General features: G+C 42.4%; 1 protein-coding gene across 8 annotated transcripts in view; it reads right to left on the bottom strand.

The window, feature by feature from the left end:
* The window catches only part of LOC132405497 (5-phosphohydroxy-L-lysine phospho-lyase-like), a 41,135-nt gene extending 20,515 nt beyond the window's left edge, over window positions 1-20,620 (bottom strand). The window contains exons 1-4 of one of the 8 annotated variants that reach the window (XM_059990358.1): window positions 20,135-20,590; window positions 18,978-19,044; window positions 14,447-14,565; window positions 7,222-7,381 (exon numbers count right to left, since the gene is read on the bottom strand). In XM_059990358.1, coding sequence (XP_059846341.1) covers window positions 7,222-7,381; window positions 14,447-14,501 — 215 coding nt within the window. In that variant the 5' untranslated portion in view covers window positions 14,502-14,565; window positions 18,978-19,044; window positions 20,135-20,590. Of the gene's footprint in view, window positions 1-7,221; window positions 7,382-11,994; window positions 12,135-14,446; window positions 14,566-18,977; window positions 19,045-20,134 lie in introns of those variants that run through there. The other 7 variants (XM_059990359.1, XM_059990357.1, XM_059990360.1 and 4 more) reach the window with 7 other exon arrangements.
* Window positions 20,621-21,969: the final 1,349 nt, after the last annotated feature.

Below are 21,969 nucleotides of genomic sequence, written 5' to 3'. Positions count from 1 at the left end.
CCCTTGTCAGCCACTGTCTACTCCCCTTAGAATCTTTCTTCTTCTTTGGAATGAACTGATCCTGCACCTTCTGTATTATTCCCAGAAATACCTGCCATTGTTGTTCCGCTGTTATCCCTGCAAGGGTATCCTTCCAGTCAACTTCAGCTAGTTCCTCCCTCATAGCTCCATAGTCCCCTTTGTTCAACTGTAATACTGACACTTTCAATTTTCCCTTCTCCCTCTCAAATTGTAGATTACAACTTATCACATTATGGTCTCTACCTCCTAATGGCTCCTTTACCTCTATTTCCCTTATCAAATCTGGTTCATTACACAACACTAGATCCAGAATTGCCTTCTCCCTGGTAGGCTCCAGTACAAGCTGCTCTAAGAATCCATCTCGGAGGCACTCCACAAACTCCCTTTCTTGGGGTCCAGTACCATTCTGATTCTCCCAGTCTACCTGCATGTAGAAATCCCCCATAACAACCATAGCATTACATTTGCGACACGCTAACTTTAGCTCTTGATTCAACTTGCACCCTTTATCCAGGCTACTATTTGGTAGTCTATAGACAACTCCCATTAGGGTCTTTTTGCCCTTATAATTTCTGTTCTATCCACACTGACTCTACATCTCCTGATTCTATGTCACCCCTGACAAGGAACTGAATTTCATTCCTCACCAGCAGAGCCACCCCAGCCCCTCTGCCCACCTGTCTGTCCTTCCGATAGGACGTATATCCTTGAATATTCATTTCCCAGCCCTGGTCCTCTTGTAGCCATGTCTCTGTTATTCCTACAACATCATACTTGCCAATTTCCAACTGAGCCTCAAGCTCATCCACATTATTTCTTATACCTCGTGCATTCATATATAATACTTTTAATCCATTACTCCCCTCGCTTCTCACATCAATCTCTATTGCACTTGGCCATACTCTCCAATCCCTTTCTGAGCTTTCTGCCCCTTTAATTGTTGCCTTTCTTAACTTTTCTTATTCTCTCTTTCCTTTTAACTCCATCCTTATATTTCCAGTTCATCTCCTCCCCACCCCCTCCCCACCCCACTTATTAGTTTAAACACACCTGTGTAGCAGTGGCAAACCTGCCTGCCAGAATGCTGGTCCCCCGCCTGTTAAGGTGCAACCCGTCTCCTTTGTACAATTTATCCTTACCCCAAAACAGATCCCAGTGGTCTAAAACCCTGCTTCCTGCACCAGCTCCTCAGCCATACATTGAGATCCCATAGCTCTCCGTTCCTGCCCTCACCAGCACGATCAAGTTACCATCAGGTAGGAGATACAGAAGCTTGAAGGCACACACTCAGTGATTCAGGAACAGCTTCTTCTCCTCTGCCATCTGATTCCTAAATGGACATTGAATCTTTGGACACTACCTCATTTTTCTTTTTTAATATACAGTATTTCTGTTTTTGCATGTTTTAAAAAATCTATTCAATATACATAATTTATTTATTATTTTATTTATTTTTTTCTCTGCTAGATTATGTATTGCATTGAACTGCTGCTGCTAAGTTAACAAATTTCATGTCACATGCCAGTGATAATTAACCTGATTCTGATACTGAAATTATAGACCAGTGAGTCTTACTTCAGTGGTTGGTAAGTTGATGGAGAAGATCCCGAAAGGCAGGATTTATGAACGTTTGGAGAGGCATAATAATGATTAGGAACAGTCAGCATGGCTTACGAGCCTGAGTGATTTTTTTGAGGATGTGACTAAACACATTGATGAAGGTAGAGCAGTAGATGTAGTGTATATGGATTTCAGCAAGGCATTTGATAAGGTACCCCATGCAAGGCTTACTGAGACAGTAAGGAGGCATGAGATCCAAGGGTATATTGCATTGTGGATCCAGAACTGGCTTGCCCACAGAAGGCAAAGAGTGGTTGCAGATGGGTCATATTCTGCATGGAGGTCGGTGACCAGTGGTGTTCCTCAGGGATCTGTTCTGGGACCCCTCCTCTTTGTGATTTTTATAAATGATCTGGATGAATAAGTGGAGGGATGGGTTAAAAAGTATGCTAATGAGACAAATGGAGTTGTTGTGGATAATGTGGAGGGTTGTCAGAGGTTACAGCGGGACATTGATAGGATGCAAAACTGGGCTGAGAAGTGGCAGATGGAGTTCAACCTAAATAAGTGTGAGGTGATTCATTTTGGTAGGTCAAATACAATGGCAGAATATAGTATTAATGGTAAGACTTTTGGCAGTGTGGAGGATCAGAGGGATCTTGTGGCCTGAGTCCAAAGGACATTCAAAGCTGTTGTGCAGGTTGACTGTGTGGTTAAGAAGGCATACGGTTTATTGGCTTTCATCAACCATGGGATTGAGTTCATGAGCTGAGAGGTAATGTTACAGCTACATAGGACCCTGGTCAGAACACACTTGGAGTACTGTGCTCAGTTCTGGTCACCTCACTACAGGAAGGATGTGGAAACTATAGAAAGGGTGCAGAGGAGATTTTCCAGATGTTGCCTGGATTGGGGAACATGCCTTATGAGAACAGATTGAGAGAATTTGGCCTTTTCTCCTTGGAGCAACAGAGGTGACCTGATAGAGGTATATTAGATGCTGAGAGGCATTGGTCGTGTGGATAGTCAGAGACTTTTTCCCAGAGCTGAAATGGCTAACACGAGAGGACACAGTTTTAAGGTGCTTGGAAGTAGGCATAGAGCAGATATCAGAGGTAAGTTCTTTTTACACAGAGAGTGGTGAGTGCATGGAATGGACTGCCGGTGATGGTGGTGGAGGCGGATATGGTAGGGTCTTTTAAGGGACTCCTGGTCAGGTACATGGAGCTCAGAAAAAATAGAGGGCCACAGGTAACCCTAAGTAATTTCTAAAGTAAGTACATGCTTGGCACAGTACTATGGGCCTAAGGGCCTGTATTATGCTGTAGGTTTACTATGTTCTATGTCAACTGGTGATTGGAGCTGATGTGATTGGCAAGTCTGTTGTCTAATTATATTACATCAAGAAAGAGAAATAGTAAATGCTGGACATGTTTGGCAGGAACAGAATTGTGGTTTGGGTCATCACATTTCCCTGGGAAGAGTTGGAAATGAAACTAAGTCAAAATTTCAAAAATAGACAAAGTGGATGGTGAGAATTAAATGGAATATAAATTAGTTCATTATTATCTCATGTACCAAGGTACAGTGAAAAATTTGTTGTGCATACCGTCCATACATAACAGTTCACTGAGGTAGTGCAAGGTAAAACAATAGCAGAATGCAGAATAAAGAGTTACAGTTACAGAGAAAGTGCAGTGCAGGCAGACATTAAGCCACAAGGTCATAAAGAAGTACTTTGTGAGGTCATCTTATGAATGGTCCGAGAGCACCATCTCATTATTCTTCTATGGCACTAGTTATTTTTGTATGCACATACATATATGATTGTGACTTTTTAATGTTTAATGTCTTGTAATTTTTGCTGCACAAAACTACAAATTTCATGACATATATCAGTGATAATGAAGCTGATCCTGATTCAGATGGCCACAGGCCTTGCTAGAACATTGATTGTGATGGTGAGAGGTGCCACAAGAAGGGGTATAGTCATTGGTGGAGATGGAAGAATGGACCAGAGAGAATGGGGACTTTGGCATGATGATGATGTCTGGTAGTGGCAATTAGGCTAATTGATTTATTTATTGCGAAGGCTGGTGTGGTGAAATGTGGAAACAAAGGGACCCAATCTTTGCTCTGGGCAAGTGGAGAAAGACTGTAGGTAATGGAATGGCAAAGGGCCCTGCCACTAAGGTAAAGAGAACACATGCTGGGGAATAAAGGACAATATGTCATAGGCACAGATGTGGAAGGTATCATCATCTGAACAAAAGGTGGATAGAACTGAGTCCCTATATGAAGTATGATGAAAAGGCGGCATCTTTCCCTTCCTTCCCTTTTAGCATTCCAGAGATATTGTTCCCTCTACAAAATTCTAGTTGTTTCTTCTGTTTCCTGTTCTCCTTTTACTGCACAACTCACACAACTGCAGATGCAGCTCCCCCTCTTTTGCCTGCTCTTCATGTCATCTGGAGATCCAAACAGCGATTTCAGGTGAAGCAGTGGTCTATTCATGCTTGCATTTGCCATTCAGCACACATTCTCACAACAAAAAACAAATAGATTGGGTGAATGTTCTTCGAACATCAGTTCAGATCAGTAGAGTGATCATGAGCCTCCAGTCAAATATCACTTCAATGCTTCATCCCACTCCTACTCTCAACTGTCTTCAAGCTTCTAATCTGTCCAACAAATCAGCATCCAGATTAGTACATTACAGCTTTTAGTCCTTCATGCTGAGTTCAACTATTTCAGATAATTGCCATTCCAGTGATGTACCTCACATTGTCTCTTTATTCTATTTCCTCCTGTAGTATCCAGCAAAGAATTTGTGCCCCAGCTGGTAAGGTGTACATTGCTTATTGATGAGCAGAGTCCATACAAAACATGAATATAAAATTATTTACAGAATTATGAAGAATACATAGACTGTCAGTATCCTATTCTCAGTATTAAAACATCTAGTACTAGAAAGTAAGTATTTGAAGTGAGGAGGGAAATGCAAGGCAAGGTTTTTTTAAACAGAGAATGATGGGGGAAGATGTGGTGGTAGAGACCCATTTAAGATAGGCACATGAATATGCAGAGAAGGGAGGGATATGCTCGATATGCTGGGAAGAGAGATTCATTAATTAGGTGTCAATAGTTTAAGTAGTTCAGCACAACGTTGTGGATCTGTGCAATACTGTACTATTTTAATATAAAGGCTGAGAGTTTCTACTTTACAGTTGAATAAATTGATAGTAATTCCATAAAATCTATTTTCTATGATTACTTACTGGATTTATGATTACTAAGGTAATGTTTTCTAGTATATTCCATGGTCTAGTTTCTTACTGAGGTGTTGGATGAATGGGGGGGGGGAAAGAGGGGGATCACATGGTGTTTTAAATGGAGTTACAATTCCCAGTTCAATGAGGGTACACAGAGAATGACGAAGCAGGAAGGATCTGGCAACAGTAGAAATCAATTCTATTTCCAATATATACACTTGCCCGTTTTCCAAGGTTGAAACTACAAAAAAAACTTTGTATTTTTTTTTACAGAAAACCAAGGAGTTTCAGATAATTTGTCATTTTGTTGACAGGATTGTTTGCCAATATGTGAGGGAGTTAAATACTGTTACTGAATGTGGAAAACATTTGGTTTGAAATTATAATGACAAGGATTTTTCTAGTAAAATCCATTATAATAAAACGTGTCTCCTCCAATTAACTCACATAAAAGAGGATATTTGAAGTTCATTCTCTTGTCAACAGCCACTGATTTGATCTCAAATGAATGGTTTTATGATATAAAAAAACCTGAACCATCAACTTTTAAAAGACAGTTGAACAGAGACATGAATAGGTAAGGTTTAGAATAGTGGTCGCCAACCCATCGATCACAATCGACTAGTTGATCTTTGAGATTTTCCCAGTAGATCCCGAAAAAAAAAGAAAAATAAATACACAAATACTGCTGAGAGATTGTTTCTGGGTTGCGGGGTTTTAGTTCCATTCTTTCTGCCCAGTGCGCATGGGTGTAGCTCTCCTGCACTACACAGTGTAATTCAGTGGTCCCCAACGAGGAAACAATATGAGTCAGCTGCACCTTTCCTCATTCCCTGTCAAGCCCACTGTTGAACTTGAACCCACACGAGGTTATCAGTTGCCTAAACACAGTGATACCCTCGCGCCAGGGATCACTAGTTGACCTTGGGTAACCGGCCGGCGAGAAGTGCAGTTTTTACTGGCCTGGAGCGCCGCCTCTAAACCTGTTTAGCACACTGAATGTTCATGGGCAGCCCAGTGCTAAAATATTGGCAGACAACCTAATTCGGGCTCAGGGTTTCGTAAGTATCAGAGCAGCTATCTCTCTGTGATCTACTGAAACAAACTTTTGTCGGCTGATAGATCCTACAAGGGAGGCGGGCGGGCGCCATCACACTCCTCGCTCGGTCAGTCGCTCTCTCCAGACTGCGACTGCCACAGCCCCGGTACCCTTACCTTGTCTTCTCACCCCATGCACAACCAGGTGCACCTGGCCAAGGCGTCTGGTGGCAGGCGGGCGGGAGGCTGGAGTTTGGGCTGGGAGGCTGTCTAATGAAGCATAGAAGCCCTCAAAACTGCTCCGGTACCCTGAGTCCAAGCACCCTGCACTTAAAGACAAACCTGTTGAGATTTTTCAGCGGAAAAAACGTGAGCAGCGTGGGACAGAAGCTAGGTGCCGAGAGCCGTAAAGACTGGTAAGGAACCTGCTTCGAGTATCGCTGTATTCCCGTCGTGTTTAACACCCCCCCCCCCCACCACCATTGACTGGTCCAAAAGAATATTGTCAATATTAAACCGGGCCACGGTGTAAAAAAGGGATGGGTACCCCTGCTGTTTATACATTATTTCTACTTCTGGGTTGCAGGGTTTTACTTCCAGTCTTTTCTGCTCCAGTGCGCATGCTTGTAACTAATTGATCTGGGGTCGATCTTGCCTTTCACTAAGGCCGAGGTAGGGGATCTTAGGCTTAAAAAGGTTGGTGACCACTAGTTTAGAAGTTTATGGGCAAAATGCTGGAAAATGGACTAGCCTGGTCTGGTAAGCATCTTGGTCAGCATCAACTAGTTGTCTAAGGGGACTTTTTTCCCATGCTGTATGACTCAATGAGCGGCAACAAGTTAGAAGAATGAGAACAAACTACTGTATATATTTTTCCACTTCGAAGCAAATGTTATTGTCAGACCATTATTGCTAATGGGTGCGTACTTAGTTTTGGCATGCTTCTCTCACTAATCCAAGTGATATATTTTTTAAAGCTCACAGCTAAAGCATAAAGACAGACAGTCCTTTGCCAAGGTACCAGCGAGCAATTCACAACAAGAAGTGACCCCCACTGATGCAGGGAAGAGAGACCATACCTGCAAAACATTTTTGGAATTTAATAAAATCAACTACACTATCCTTGTCAATGTTTGTAATGAAGTTTGGTAATGTTTTCATTGAAGTAAGATACCTAGAATAATAGCAACATTTCAGTGACAATAGAATTATACCATGGATGCATTCAGAGTTACCAGATGAATTTAAACTAGCTACCATTTGAGATGATTAGTAATATTTTCACATTTTTTAAAAGCACATTTAGCAAATTTCAAGTATTAAATTTTACCCTGAGTTCACAAAATAGAAAGCCGATAGCTTCGGTGGCAGTGTTTCTGACAATTTCTTGGCGTACTGGACTATATTGTCGTGAAGAAAACGTGAATTTGTGTTCAGTATTGCCATTTGTGCTGATCCAGCTTTCACAACATCTGGGTGACAATGTCCAACTATGAAAGGGAAAAGAGATTGAAAGGTTAACATGCAGCTTTGTAATATTGGTAGAAAGCACACCAAAGTGCGAAACTGCACCACCATTTAATGGTGTTAAATACCATTGTGAGTCTCCCTTAAACTATTAAAGAAATTGACAAAATTGACATTTCAGGCCTAGACCCTTTATCAGGACTGGAGAAAAAAGTCAGAGTAAGAAGGTGGGGGACGGGGACGAAGAAATACAAGGTGAACGGGGGGGGGGGGGGTGAAGTAAAGAGCTGGGAAGTCAATTGGTGATAAAGGGCTGGAGAAGGGGGAATCTGATAGGAGAGGACAGAAGGCTATGGAAGGAAGGGAAGGGGGAAGAGCACCAGAGGGAGATGATAAGGTAAGGAGATAGAGTGAGAGAGGGAAATGGGAATGGGGAATTAAGGAGAGGGAGTGGGCCATCACCAGAAGTTTGAGAAATCGGTGTTCATGCCATCAGGTTGGTGTTGTTCCTCCAACCTGAGTGTGACCTCATCGCGACAGTAGAGGCGGCCATGGATAGACATGTCAGAATGGGAATGGGAAGAGGAATTAAAACAGGTGGCAGCTGGGAGATTCCGCTTGTTCTGGTGGACAGAGCGTGAGTGCTCAAGGGAGCAGTTTCCCAATCTACATCGGGTCTCACCAATATACAGGAGGCCACTCCTGGAGCACTGGACACAGTATATGCTGCCAACAGTTAACTCACCTGGAAGGACAGTTTGGAGCCCTGAATGGCAGTGAGAGAGGAGGTGTAGAGGCAGGTGTAGCACTTGTTCTGCTCGCAAGGATGTGCCAGGAGGGAGATCAGTGGGGAGGAACGAATAGACAAGGGAATCGCGTAAGGAGCAATCCCTGCACAAAGCAGAAAGTAAGAGGGGGGAATGAAACATGTGCTTGGTGGTGGGATCCTGTTGAAGATGCCAGAAGACCCAGAGAATTATGTGTTGGATGCAGAGGCTGGTGAGGTGGTTGGTGAGAGCAAGAGGAACTTGGGGTGGCAGGAGGATGTGGTGAGGGCAGACGTGTGCAAAATGGAAGAGATGCCGGTGAGGGTAGCATTAATAGTGGAGGAAATCCAAGTAACACACACAGAATGCTGGAGGAACTCAGAAGGCCAGGCAGCATCTATGGGTAAAAAAAAACAGAGTCAACATTTTTGGCTGAGACCTTTGGGCAGGACTGGAGAAAAAAAAGGTGAGAATAGATTTAAAAGGTGGGGGGTGGGGAGAGAGGAACACGAGAGGATAGGTGAAACCTGAAGGGGGAGAGATGAAGTGAAGAGCTGGGAAGTTGACTGGTGAAAGAGACACAGGGCTGGAGAAGGAGGAATCTGATAGGAGAGGTCAGAAGGTCATGGAAAAAAGAAAAGGGGGAGGAGCACCAGAGGGAGATGATGTACAGGGAAGGAGATAAGGTGAGAGAGGGAAAAAGGGATAGGGATTGGTGAAGGAGAGGACAGCATTACCAGAAGTTTGACAAATCAAACTAATAAACCACTGCTGAGTACAAGAGGACATGGCTTTAAGGTAAGGGGAGGGAAGTTCAAAGGGGATATTAGAGGAAGGTTTTTCACTCAGAGAGTAGTTGGTACGTGGAATGCACTGCCTGAGTCAGTGGTGGAGGCAGATACACTAGTGAAGTTTAAGAGACTACTAGACTGTATATGGAGGAATGTAAGGTGGGGGTTATATGGGAGGCAGGGTTTGAGGGTCGGCTCAACATTGTGGGCTGAAGGGCCTGTAATGTGCTGTACTATTCTATTCTAAATCAATGTTCATGCCATCAGGTTGGAGGCTACACAGATGGAATATAAGGTGTTGTTCCTCCAACCCGAGTGTGGCCTCATCACGACAGCAGAGGAAGCCATGGATTGACATATTCGATTGGGAATGGGAAGTGGAACTAAAATGGGTGGACACTGGGAGATCCTGCTTCTCCTGGCAGACGGAACATAGGTGCTCAGTGAAGCCGTCTCCCAATCTACGACCAGTCTCACCGATGTACGGGAGGCCACTTTGGGAGCACTGAATATATGACCCCAACAAGTGCTGACTCACCTGAAAGGACTGCTTGGGTCCCTAAATGGTAGTGAGAAGGTTGGTGTAGGGGCAGGAGGAGCACTTGATCTGCTTGCAAGGATAAGTGCCAGGAGGGAGATCAGTGGGGAGGGACGAATGGACAAGGGAGTCGCACAGGGAGAGATCCCTGCACAAAGCAGAAAGTGGGGGAGGGGGGAGGGTAAGATATGATTGATGGTGGGATCCCGTTGGAGATGGCAGAAATTACAGAGAATTATGTGCTGGACACAGAGGCTGGTGGAATGGTAGGTGAGGACAAGAGGAACCCCATCTCTGAACTGAATACTGGAAGCTGGAAATGTGTACCAGAAAGGAAATGGAAAGCATTTATTCACACTTCCTTCTAAGTCATAGGTGTCAAACTCAAGGCCCGCGGGCCGTATCCGGCCCGGTATACAATTATATCCGGCCCGCGAGATCATTTTAGATAGATCTATTATTTTAATTATTAATGGCCCGGCGATATGAAGCCTATGATTGTAAGTTAATACCAATCATAAAAATAATGCTTGCTCAGCAGTCTTCTTCATAAGAAACGGAATTTGTGAAGTGAAACACTTTGTAGTTATAGCAGAGACTGAGACACATGAGAACAGGCTGAAAAAACGGAGGCAATGAAAGCTGCGTTCGCACGCACCCGACTGATCTGGCCCGCATGAAGCTGCATTTTGCCCAATCCGGCCCGTGACCTAAAATGAGTTTGACACCCCTGTTCTAGGTAGTTGTGCATATTTAAGGAGTCAGAGTCGAACTAACCACTACAAATACAGCACCCCACTACCAATTTGTGACAGTAGCCACAGATAGTCTAGATTAAGTTTCTGGTCATAGGTGGCTCCATGGAAATTAACGAGGGCAGATTTGGTGATGGTGATGAGATTATTGTTTATGAAGACAGTCATTGCTTCATACTTGAATGACACAAATTTTACTTACCACTTATTAATCCGTACAGATTGTTGCCTAGATAATTTTACCTGTGAGCATGGACTGCTTTGTTATGCGAGGAGTTGTTAATGGGATTAAAAATGGTGCAGTCATTATAAAGATCCCTACCTGACTTGGTGACAGAAGGAAGATCACTGATAAAACACTGAAGATGGCTGAATGTGCACTGCTCTGAGTAACTCCTGAAGTGATGTTTCTGTGCTTAGAAGCTGGACTCCCAAACCCACAACCATTTCTCTTTGTATGATGCCCCTTTCCTCTGACTACCCTTCACTGTGCTGAAAACGAAGAACTATTACAAGCACATTAAAGCAAAACAGGACAATTCGATTTTTTAAAAAAATCAAAAAACTATAGTCTTTCTGTTGCTGGATTTAATATTGGTTGCATTAGTTGAGAGAGTGGCCTAGAAATTAATTCACACAACTCCTAGAATAGCACTGTGCATCAGAAAGCTGGAGTGACTCTCAAGATACACATACAGTAAAACACAGGAGGAATTCAGCTGGTCGGGCAGCATCTATGGAGTAACTCTGACCATAGATATGGACAGGTGTCCACTAGGAAAATCAACTCATCTTTTATCTACCCCAGAATTTTTCTTCCCTCCAGTGTAAGATCACCTCAAATGACTTCTAGTAGGTATGCAATGAACAAAGTCTCTGTGATAAGAGCCTGAACCATAGCTGGTATGAAGAAATCAACGGCTGTTATTTACCCATTGAACAGCTGGACATACTAACCCATCTCCCCTTTAAAGCACCACTCACACTGAACTCTTTGTCCCCACTGAATTCTGTGACTTCCTGCAAACTTAGGTGCACCCTCCTGCAATAGATTCTATGTGGTGGGCAGGCACATTATAACGCTCAACCTCTTGACCTCTATATCATTCCAGCTTTGTGCCATATCCCTGCATTAGTGAATTTACTGAAGCTTTATTCATATGGAACAACAGTTTTATCTACCTTTCCTTCAACCCAGAGGAGCCAAGTGTGCACAGGGATTTGCTTGTTGATCTGACTGCACATTCCTGTCTACCCACGGTAACTTTTCACTTCTTTGCTCATCATGTATTTTTTCTGCTTCATCCTTAAAAATACCAGACGTCAATTCCAATGTGCTGGAGAAAGGTTCTTCCAAAGAGTCATAGCTCTTGAAAGAAAAAAGTTTGGCCTTGTCTGGCTACTACATGGGTGACTCATAATTTTTAAAGAGGGACACCTTGTTTAAGGCTCCATCCTATTCCCAGACCCACTCCTCTTTACCATATTTCTATGTAGATGCCCATTGTAACTGTATTGGAACATCTTGGCTAAAAGTGCAGCTTATTCTGGTGCATATTTTTGAACCTTAATGTTGTCTGAAACGCCCTTTCAAGCCTCTCAGTTGTATCATTCTGCGCCATTTAAAGAAAGAATAAACCCGGCATTGATTCAAGTAGAAAATACAGACGCGGTAACGTCACCACCTGCTCATTTACACTGAAGTCCTCCTCACAAAACTGGGGACGGGATAAATTCTTGCATTGATCAAACAACACCCTGGCAGTTGTACTGTCAGAATCATACCTCATAGTCTCCTTCATCACAAAACCCATGAAGTCTCATGGAGTCAGGTCAAAACTAGGTAGGGATATCTGCTTCTCATTATCAACTACCATCCTCCTTTATCCGATCAGTCAGTGCTCCTTCATGCTGCGCAGCACCTGGAAGAAACACTGGAAACAGCAGGAGGTCTCAGTGGGGGCACTCCAATTCTGTCACCAAGATTTGGTAGCAACACAACAGGTGATCTGACCAACTCACAGTGAACGCTGCCACCAGACTGGATTTGTAAGTGAACCAACAGTACAGATAAACTGACTTGATCTTGTCCTCCGCAACTGACTTGAGGTGTAATGTGTCCCTGACAGCATTTGTACAGGTGATCACACACACTCCATGATCACTTTATTAGGTACACCCTGTATCTGTAAAGTGCCACTGAGTGTATGCTTGTGGTCTTCTGCTATTGTAGCCCATCCACTTCAAGGTTTGATGTGTTGTGTGTTATTTGAGTAACTGTCACCTTCCTGTCAGCTTGAACCAGTCTGGCCATTCTCCTCTGACCTCTTTCATTAACAAGGCCTTTTCACCCACAGAACTGCCACTCACTGGATGCTTTTTGTTTTCTGCAACATCCTCTGTAAACTCTCGAGACTGTTGTGTGTGAAAATCCCAGGAGATCAGCAGCTTAGAGATACTTGATCCACCCCATCACGCACCAACAGTCATTTCCATGGCCAAAATAACTTAGATCACATTCCTTCCTTATTCTGAACAACAACTGAACCTCTTGATCACACCTGCATGCTTTTTGTGCATTGAGTTAATGCCATAAGATTGGCTGATTAGATACTTGCATTAACAAAGTGTACAGGTGTACCTAATAAAGTGGCCACTGAGTATAGTCCTCATGGAGACAATGTCCTGTTATCGCACCAAGGAAATCCCCCACTGCACTACATAGGTAAGACCATGAACAGATGTGGCATAGATAGGGTGCTGTGGACCACAAGCAGCAGCAGAATATATATTATCATACCTTCTAACTTCATAGCATGGCATTTCCCTCTTTCTACTGTTTCTATAAACCAGGCTGGACCCCTGGCTTGAGGGTGAAGTGCAGAAGATCAAGCTGGGAGCAGCACCATGGCTAACCAAAAATGAAGTATCAGCAAGTCTGCATGGCTCACGTGCTAGAGCTAAGTATTTGAAAACCAGTGGATCAGACTGAAGTATCCAGCAATGCACAATGGTGAAGTGAGCAGCTAACAGGAGCAGTCTCTTGCCATCACAGAAACTAGTCTCCCAGCACTAGATACAGTAATGTCGTGAGACCAAACAACATCCTAGATGTAATAGTAAAGATCTGTACCTCTGTCTCAGCTATTGCAGTACAGTTATAACAGTGGCATCTATTAATCAGCTCAGTATGTTCCCATTACAAATCACAGGACAAATCTGATCCAATGTCAGAGCTGTCAACTGCTTCTTACTCACCACCAACCTGCTCGCTGATGCCCAAATTGGGTATTGCCTAGACAACTTGACTTCAGATCTCATCACAACCTTAGTTCAAACAGGCTGAATTCCAGAGGTGAGAGGACAGAGTGTAACATCCAGGTATTGTGGTGAAAGCTGAAGTCAATATACATTAAAGGGAAAACATTCATGGGAGTACGTTCACCAGAGGGTCGCACTGGTTTAAGGCAGCAGCTTAACAAAACAAGGATGAACAATAAATGCCAGCCATGACAGTGATATCCAGATCCCAACAAGGAAAATATTCCTGTAAATGTTTTATAACATATTAATTTTAATATTAGCAGTTCACAATTTGTTTTAATAGTTATTCTTATGCTTCTTCAGTTCCATCTATTCCCACCAACTTATCTCCTCCTTCAGCTTGATATGTCCTATGGCCTCCTTTTTGGTTTTTTTAATAATTAAGTTGGCTTTATATTCTTGCAGATCTCTCATCTGACTATTTCAAACCTTTGCCATTTTTCCTTGCAGTAAACACTGGTCTAATTCTGATTCAGGGTAATCCAATCTGTCATTGCAACAGGATACAGGAGTGGGAGGGGGATGGGCAGCAGCCTAAAGACTCCCCTACTAAATAATGCTCCATCACCAGACTATGGCAAGGTCTGTTACCCAAAGAAAGCAAGATGATCTTTATTGTTTTTGATAGAAATATTGAAAAGGACTGTTCCTTCACAAATATGAAGTGCAGGCAGCTGTTCAAGCACAAGGGTGCTCTACAACCAAACAGTCTGTAGTCAGTGTTCACACACACCAACAGAGGTCCCCTGGATCTGAGAAGCAGAGGCAAACGACAAATAACATGAATTCAACTTTTGAATAAGCTATGACTTTCTTACTCTGACACTGCACTGCACTGAGTTCTTGGATAAATGGGAATGAATAGGTAACTTTCAGAGATGTGCCAAATTGTCATTCAAATTAATGTTCTTACCATGAGCAACATTGTTAATACAGTCCAGGTATCTTCTTCCCATTTCATCATACATATACTGTCCACGAGCACTGACAATCTTGATTGGATCGTCTGGGAAAAAAAGCCTACAAAAAGGCCTGAAAAGGAAGTACAGAGAATTATTTTCAAAATAAAATTTAATCTTTTTAGATATACTCTTATTTATCAATAAATCTTTGGCATTATATTTCTTTGTTCTGCATAACATAATTAAACTAAAGGTAAATTTTATATAAGCTCAAATTGCTGTATTTGTGTCCTACTGCCTCTGTTTTAACTAATTTTCAGAAATCCCAGTTATTTAACCTCAAACGTGGCACCCGTCAAGGATGCCCTTTAAGTCCCTTTCTCTTTGATTTGGCTATAGAACCTTTGGCGATAGCATTTTGAAACTGTCCTGAATTGACCGGGATTTGGAGAGGGGGTGTTGAGCATAAAGTTTCTCTTTATGCTGATGACTGATTACTTTTTCTTTCAAATCCGTCTACATCCTTACCTCCAATGTTTTCACTTCTTGACCAGTTTAGCTAGTTCTCTGGCTATAAACTTAATTTACATAAGAGCGAACTTTTCCCAATTAATAAAGAAGCACAAGAATTAACATTTCGTGATCTCCCTTTTAAAGTAGTCCATAATCAATTTACTTATCTTGGGATTACAGTCACAAGGAAGTTTAAAGATCTCTTTTGTGAAAATTTTGCCGATCTTGCATATAATATAAAACAGAGTCTGGTACAATGGTCACCTCTATCTATGTCTTTGGTAGGTCGTATTAATGTTGTTAAAATGTATGTTCTCCCTAAACTTTTATACTTATTTCAATCAATCCCAATTTTTATTCCTAAATCTTTTTTCGATTCCTTAGAATCTATTATTTTGTCATATCTGTGGAAGAATAAGTGCTAGAATTAATAAAGTCTATCTCCAAAAACCTAAAAAAGAGGATGGCATGGCTTTACCTAACTTTCGTTTATATTACTGGGCAGCCAATATACGTTGCGCTACCTTTTGGTCTTTTTTCCATGGCCAACCCGAGTGCCCTAATTGGGTGGCAATGGAGTTGAGCTCCACTAAAGAACTATCTATCTCTGCACTTCTTGGCTATGTACTCCCTAGTAGTTTGTCCAGATTAATAGTTAATCCTCTTGTTAGACACACTTTGCGTATTTGGGCTCAGTTTAGGAAATTTTATGGTTTCCATGGTTTTTCTGTTTCCAGCCCTATCGTACATAATCACCTTTTTCTACCCACTACGTATGACTCAGCATTCCATGATTGGTATAGGAAGGGCATTAGACATTTTGAAGATCTTTTTATTGATAATCGCTTCGCTTCTTTCCAACAGCTCTCTGCTAAGTTCAATCTGCCCAATGCTCATTTTTTTAGATATCTCCAAATCAGACACTTTATTATTCCTTTAATTCCTAACTTCCCTGAAATGCCTGAGAAAAATGTTATGGACTTTTTTCTTTCCATTAATCCACTAGGTAAAGGTTTAATATCAAGTATTCAAGATAAATTAGCAGCCTTACGACGTGCCCCTGTGGATAAAATTAAAATGGCATGGGAGCAGGATTTAAATACCTCCTTATCTGATGAGACTTGGGACTCAATTCTCAAATCAGTTAATACAACCTCTCTTTGTGCTCGCCATTGCCTCTTACAGTTTAAGATTGTTCATAGAGCCCATATGTCTAAATCTAAATTATCTCGATTTTACCCTGACATCAGTCCGCTTTGTGATAAATGCAAAAGGGGCGAGGCCTCTCTCATTCATATGTACTGGTTTTGTTCTAGCTTGGAGAAATTTTGGAAAGATGTCTTTATAACATTATCGTATATTCTGAATCACCACCTAGAACCAAACCCTTTAATTGCTCTGTTGGGTTTCTGGGGTGAGACAGATTTACGTCTGAGTTCGTTTAAGTGTCGAATATTATCATTTGCCTCTCTCTTGGCTAGACGTTTAATCCTTCTTAGATGGAGAGATGTTGCCCCGCCCACACATGCTCAATGGCTTAATGATATTATGGCCTGCTTGGACCTTGAAAAAATTCATTATTCAATTCTTAATTCGGACTTAAAAGTTCCATAAGGTCTGGGGACCTTTTATTGAGTACTTTCATAACCTTCCTCCTAACGAAGGTTTTTTTTTCAGTCCCTTGCTTTCAGCTTTTTCTTTTGGTAGTAGGCATTAATATCTTCTCTTGCTAAGTGTATTCACAGTTTGGGGGTTTGATTGTCCTGATTTATATTCTCTATATTGTGTTGTGGGTGGTCTGGAGTTTCCTTTTTTTGTTTTGTATTGTGGGGCTTGGGGAGGACACTAATTTTACTTGTCTTCAATTTGGGTGCTTTTTCAATTATCTTTCTCTGTAGCAGATTGTTATTGTATGCTTATTTTTGCACTGTATCAATGTCCTTCATTTTGATCTGGGTTTTTTTTTAATCTGTAGTTATGTAGAAAATGTATAAAAAAACTAATTAAATTTTTCTTATATAAGCTGTTTCCTTTCCGAAACAAATGAGTGAAATCAATTATTTTTTAAAATAACTAAGAACATTAAAAGGAAGCAAGAAACAAAAGCATTTAGAACAGGACTCCTGAGTTTAGTGCCTTGCCAGTGGTAGGGACAGCTGTCTCTGGAGAAGATTGGTGGCATTAAATTCAACGTATTTAAGGACTTCAGATAACTCACAGTTAACATCTGAAGGTGATTACAGAGGTAAGGAGGGATCAGGGCATACATAGAGTGTGCTGAAAACAAAGATGACAATTTTAAAGCTGAGCTACTGCCTAACTCAAGTTCAAGTTAAAATTCAGGTTTCTTGTCATTTAACTATATACATGTATACCACCAAATGAAGCAACATTTACTTGGACCAAGTTGCACAACAGATAAAGTAATACGACCACAAATGGGAGCTTGTGTAGATCAGGCTGATGGGTGAGATGCTCAGTGGTAGGGTAAGGGCTGCAGAGAACTTTAGATGTTAAATATTCAAGCAGTAGGTGAACTGAGGTAGGTGTGATATCACAGAGGTGGGAACTGATAACTTAAGGTACCAATAGCTTGGTTCAGTTTCAGACAGTTGTTTTTCACTGTATTCCTTGAGAGTTATTGCACTGTGATCATATCCATTATGCTTCTAGAATTCATGCTGCACTATGAGGAGCAATTTTTCATCTACTGGAGGCAGGCAGTGGAAGGTAACTTTAATTATGGCAGACAGCAAGGAGGAATGTACGTTTATAGGAATACACATCCATCCACATGTATGGTAATGACCATGCAGAAATCCTGGTTTCCAGACACAGAACATGGAACAACACAGCACTGGACAGGCCATTTGCCCTACGGTGCTGCACTGATCTTGACAATGGATTATACTAAACCTCCTCCTGGGTATCATCCCTATCCTCCATTCACTTCATATTCATGTGTCTATCTTAAACATCACCAAACCCCAGATTCTACTACCACCCTTGGTAATACACTCCAGGCACTGTCCACAGTGTGTTAAAAAACATTGCAGTTAAACTACCCCCCCCCACCCTTAAAAGTATGTTCTCTGCTGTTTAACATATGCTGGGACAAAGGTTCTGTCTATCTATGTCTCTGATAATTTGAAATCCCTCTTAACCTCCGACACTCTAGGGAGAACAACCCAGGTTTGTCCAACCTTTCTGCAGAGTTCATACCCTCTAATCCCGGCAGCAACCTGGTGAAGCTCCTCTGCACCCACTCCACAATCTCTACATCCTTTCTGTTGTGGGATGACCAGAACTGAGTACAATACTCCAAGTGCTGACCAACTAGTTTTATTTAGCTGCAGCATGACTTTCCAACTGTTATACTCCCCTCCCCACCAATGAAGGTAAGCATTGCCATGTGCCTTCTTTACCACCTCATCCGTCTCTGGAGCCACATTCGGCAAACTATGGACCTGGACATCAACTCTGTACCTCAACTGCACACTTTCTTCTTTCATTTGACCTCCCAAAGTGCAATACCTCACAATTAAGCAGATTGAACTGCACCTGACAACTCTCAGCCCGTTTGTACCTGATCTATATTCCACTGTATTCTTTTATAATCCATAACTCCATCTCAGCAAGGTGCTAATCCATCTATCAACATGGGTCCCAGCAACAATCCTTGCAGACCACCACTAGCCATGGACCTCCAGCCAAAGTAACAGCTTTCCACCCTTCCTGTCTTCCTAGGGCAAGCCAGTTCTGAATCCAAACTTGCTACTTACCCTAGATCCCCATGCATCTTTATCTTCTGAATCAATCTACAAAAGGGAACTTTTCAAATGTCCAAACAGATAGCGTCCAGTGCCTTGCTTTCATCAAGTTCCTTTATCACCTCCTCGATCAAGGTTTATAAGGCATGGCACACCATGCACAAAGCCACTCTGACTGTCATTAAGCAAATGTGTATAAATCACACTCCTCTGTGCCCGCTCCATTCGTTTCCATACCACTGACGTGGCTTATTATTACCTGGATTATCCCAGCTTCCTTTCTTGAACAGATCCACAGCTCCAATCCTCTAGGACCCTGCTTGTTGCTAGTGAGGAAACAAAAATCTTTGCCAAAGTATCATTTAGCAAGCAAATCACAGTATGGACCGTATGCAAATACTCTGGCAAGAAAATCCTTCATTACCCTACAGGCCCTCTACGTATGTTTTGTGAGAGTGTAGATGAACAAGAGTGAAAAGGATCATACCCAGCTGTTAAAAATGAATACCTCTATATATAAAATTCAGTGTGCAGATGTTGTCACTGAGCAAAACACTGCCGAGTGCGAGATTTCTGCACACACTTATTACAAATCACAGGGAAAACTGCCACTAAGTACTCATTTAATACCTCAGTCACTTGCTCTGACTCCATCCTCTTGGTTACTCTGTTTTTCTTAATACAAGTATAAAATGCCTTGTGACTCTCCAAGCACATTGCAGGGGTCCTTTTGCTTGCTTCACCAATTTCCGGAGATATTTATATTCCACATGGGCCTTCTTTAGTCAAATCTGTGTGACAGCTAGTATGCAGCGGTAAATGAAAGCACATACAGGAAACCTCTATCAACCCTATCAACACCATGCCTCATGTGAAGGGCTCCAAAAGGAACTTGGGTTCTTGGCCTCATGGAGCAATCAGCACAAAACCACCAGCACATAGAACACAGAAGTGGTTATATCTGCGTCTGGGGGAATAGCTAGAAGTGGAAATGTCTTCAGGGCCTGGCAATCACTCAAGAATCAGTAAATCTGACACGTCAGTGATTCCATGATCCCACTCCAGCATTCCTAGAGGCCAACGCTATTTATTGGTCTTGTTTTAAAAAATTCCCCCATGGCCGCACAGCCTCTGACCTCCAGTGGAGTTTGCAAGTCTCCCCAATTGGCCTCGCTCGCAAAGACTGGTAGGTTAATCGAGCACTCCAAATTACTCAGGTGTGGCAGAAAAAATCATGGAAATTGGAGGGACTCTCTCGGAAGAACAAGCAAGCAGCGAATTGCAAGTGTAAAACGCCATTCTCCTTGTTTCTGTTCGCCAACCACGGTTCATGGACCCGAGTTGACGTACCAACAAGTCTTCTTTTGTATTTTTAAACCTAAAGAGATGGAATGAGTCTCCCTAACTCACAGCTACCTGTCTGTCAAGATGCCCCAAATCCCACCACTCACGACGAAAATGGTAACAGAAGCCTTTCGACTTCCACAGATACCTCAGGCCCACTCTGCGTCCGCGCCCCGGTAAAACCGTGCTTACGCAATTAATTTCTTCCGCAGGGCCACGGTCTCGCTTTTCTGGTAGAGTTCAGACGCCATGTTCGGGCGGCGGCAGGCCTTGAACAGAGACGGTTAAGGACACGCCCTTTGTCGTGCTGCATCGGCAGTTAAACCCGTTCCATGATCTAGTGTTGTTTTCACCCCGATTCACAGACAATTTACCTCCAACGAAGCATCTCCGAAATGAAATGTTGACCGTGACTTTTCCAAAGATGCGGCCTGACTTGCTCAGATTTCCAGAATTTTCTGTGTTTATTTTTTAATATGTAATTTAGCGAAGAAAGCCCCGCAGCCGAAACGCCCTCCTCTGGCTCAGTGAGCATTTTCAACGGGCCCTCTCTCCACTTGCGAACCACATGGGCTTGGCAACTATAATCGCTGCGAAATAATATTTTTTTTAAAAAAAGTGATAAATAACGAAATTAAAATGTCCCCGTTGGCTTGATTTGGGGATAACCATGCCACTAAATCATTAGTCTATCTAAATATTCAACTCCTGTGCCAGAATTACTGGAGCTCAGTACATGCGCTGTGCCCCTTTCTGACTGACCAATGGATCTGCTGGTCTTGGCTTTACACATCGCACCTACTCTCTTATTGCCCACCTCGGTGGGACAGTAAACTGGAGTGATAATGTTGCATTAGACACACATTTCCAGTGAATGCATGTACCATGCTTTGTTGCAGAGTTGGTATTGGTACTCATGTCTTTCAGGTTGGGTTTGCAAGAAGGCCAACATTAGTATGTAGAGGTTCAGGTGCACAGGAAGTGCTTGTGTCTGGGCTTTCCCACGACAACTCAGCAGGTGATTTGTGTAGTCCCAGCAGTGTAAAGAAAAAATGAGTTACTTAATGGGCCACAGAATATCAGGATGGCAAATGGGAAAGAGGGAATGATGCTTGTACGATGTGAATGGTTGGTTCCCAAAGGCTAATCAAGTGTTGAAATAATTTGGTAATTACAGAGAGTTATCCCTTCAAACCATTCTCTGCTCCCAAAGCTGCTTCGCCATTCCGACGAGAAGATGAGAATTAGTGATAAAGAGGCTAATGTTACACATGTGGACCAAAATAAAAAACTAATGACAAGCAAATTGATCTCATCTGAGAGATAAATGTGGACTAATAGGCCAGCACTGGAAGCTGAGAATGGAAGAAAAATTCTCAGCCACCCTACTCGTGACAACCCTCTCTAGATGGGTGCCAGTAGATTGGCCAATTATCACACAAACAAACAGTACGGTGTTTTGTAGCAAAGAGCCAAGACTTCGGAAGTGCCTTAATTTTGTGATAGGAGGACCTTAACTAAACCTCAAAGGTGTATACCCAAGAAACTAGGTGAAATATATTTCAGAAAGATGCATGAGTCCAGAATGTTGTGAAGAGCAATTGCAAAGCAGGGGGCTTTGTGGAGCAGCTGCCAGGGATGAGCTGGAGATTTTGTGGGAGAGGTACAGGGTAGGATTATTTTTGGTCGAGGAAACCAAGCTGTGGGGTATTTTGTACCCGTCATCTAGCCCCAAGGTGTCTTAACTCATTCTCTTGTCATTGAATTGGAACCAGTCAGTCAAAAAGAAAAATAATGTATGTTCAGAGTCTCTGAAATGTACCACATCTAGTTTCATTCTCTAAGCCCACGTTCTGGAGCACAGGTGCATAGATTTGTTTTGCCTTTGCCTACATTTTGTATTTTTT

This window comes from Hypanus sabinus, chromosome 15 (genome assembly GCF_030144855.1).
Source record: "Hypanus sabinus isolate sHypSab1 chromosome 15, sHypSab1.hap1, whole genome shotgun sequence".
In the NCBI taxonomy this organism is placed as follows: Eukaryota; Metazoa; Chordata; class Chondrichthyes; order Myliobatiformes; family Dasyatidae; genus Hypanus; species Hypanus sabinus.
Note: the sequence above shows the minus strand (reverse complement) of the source record. Positions and strands in the feature narration are given on the sequence as shown.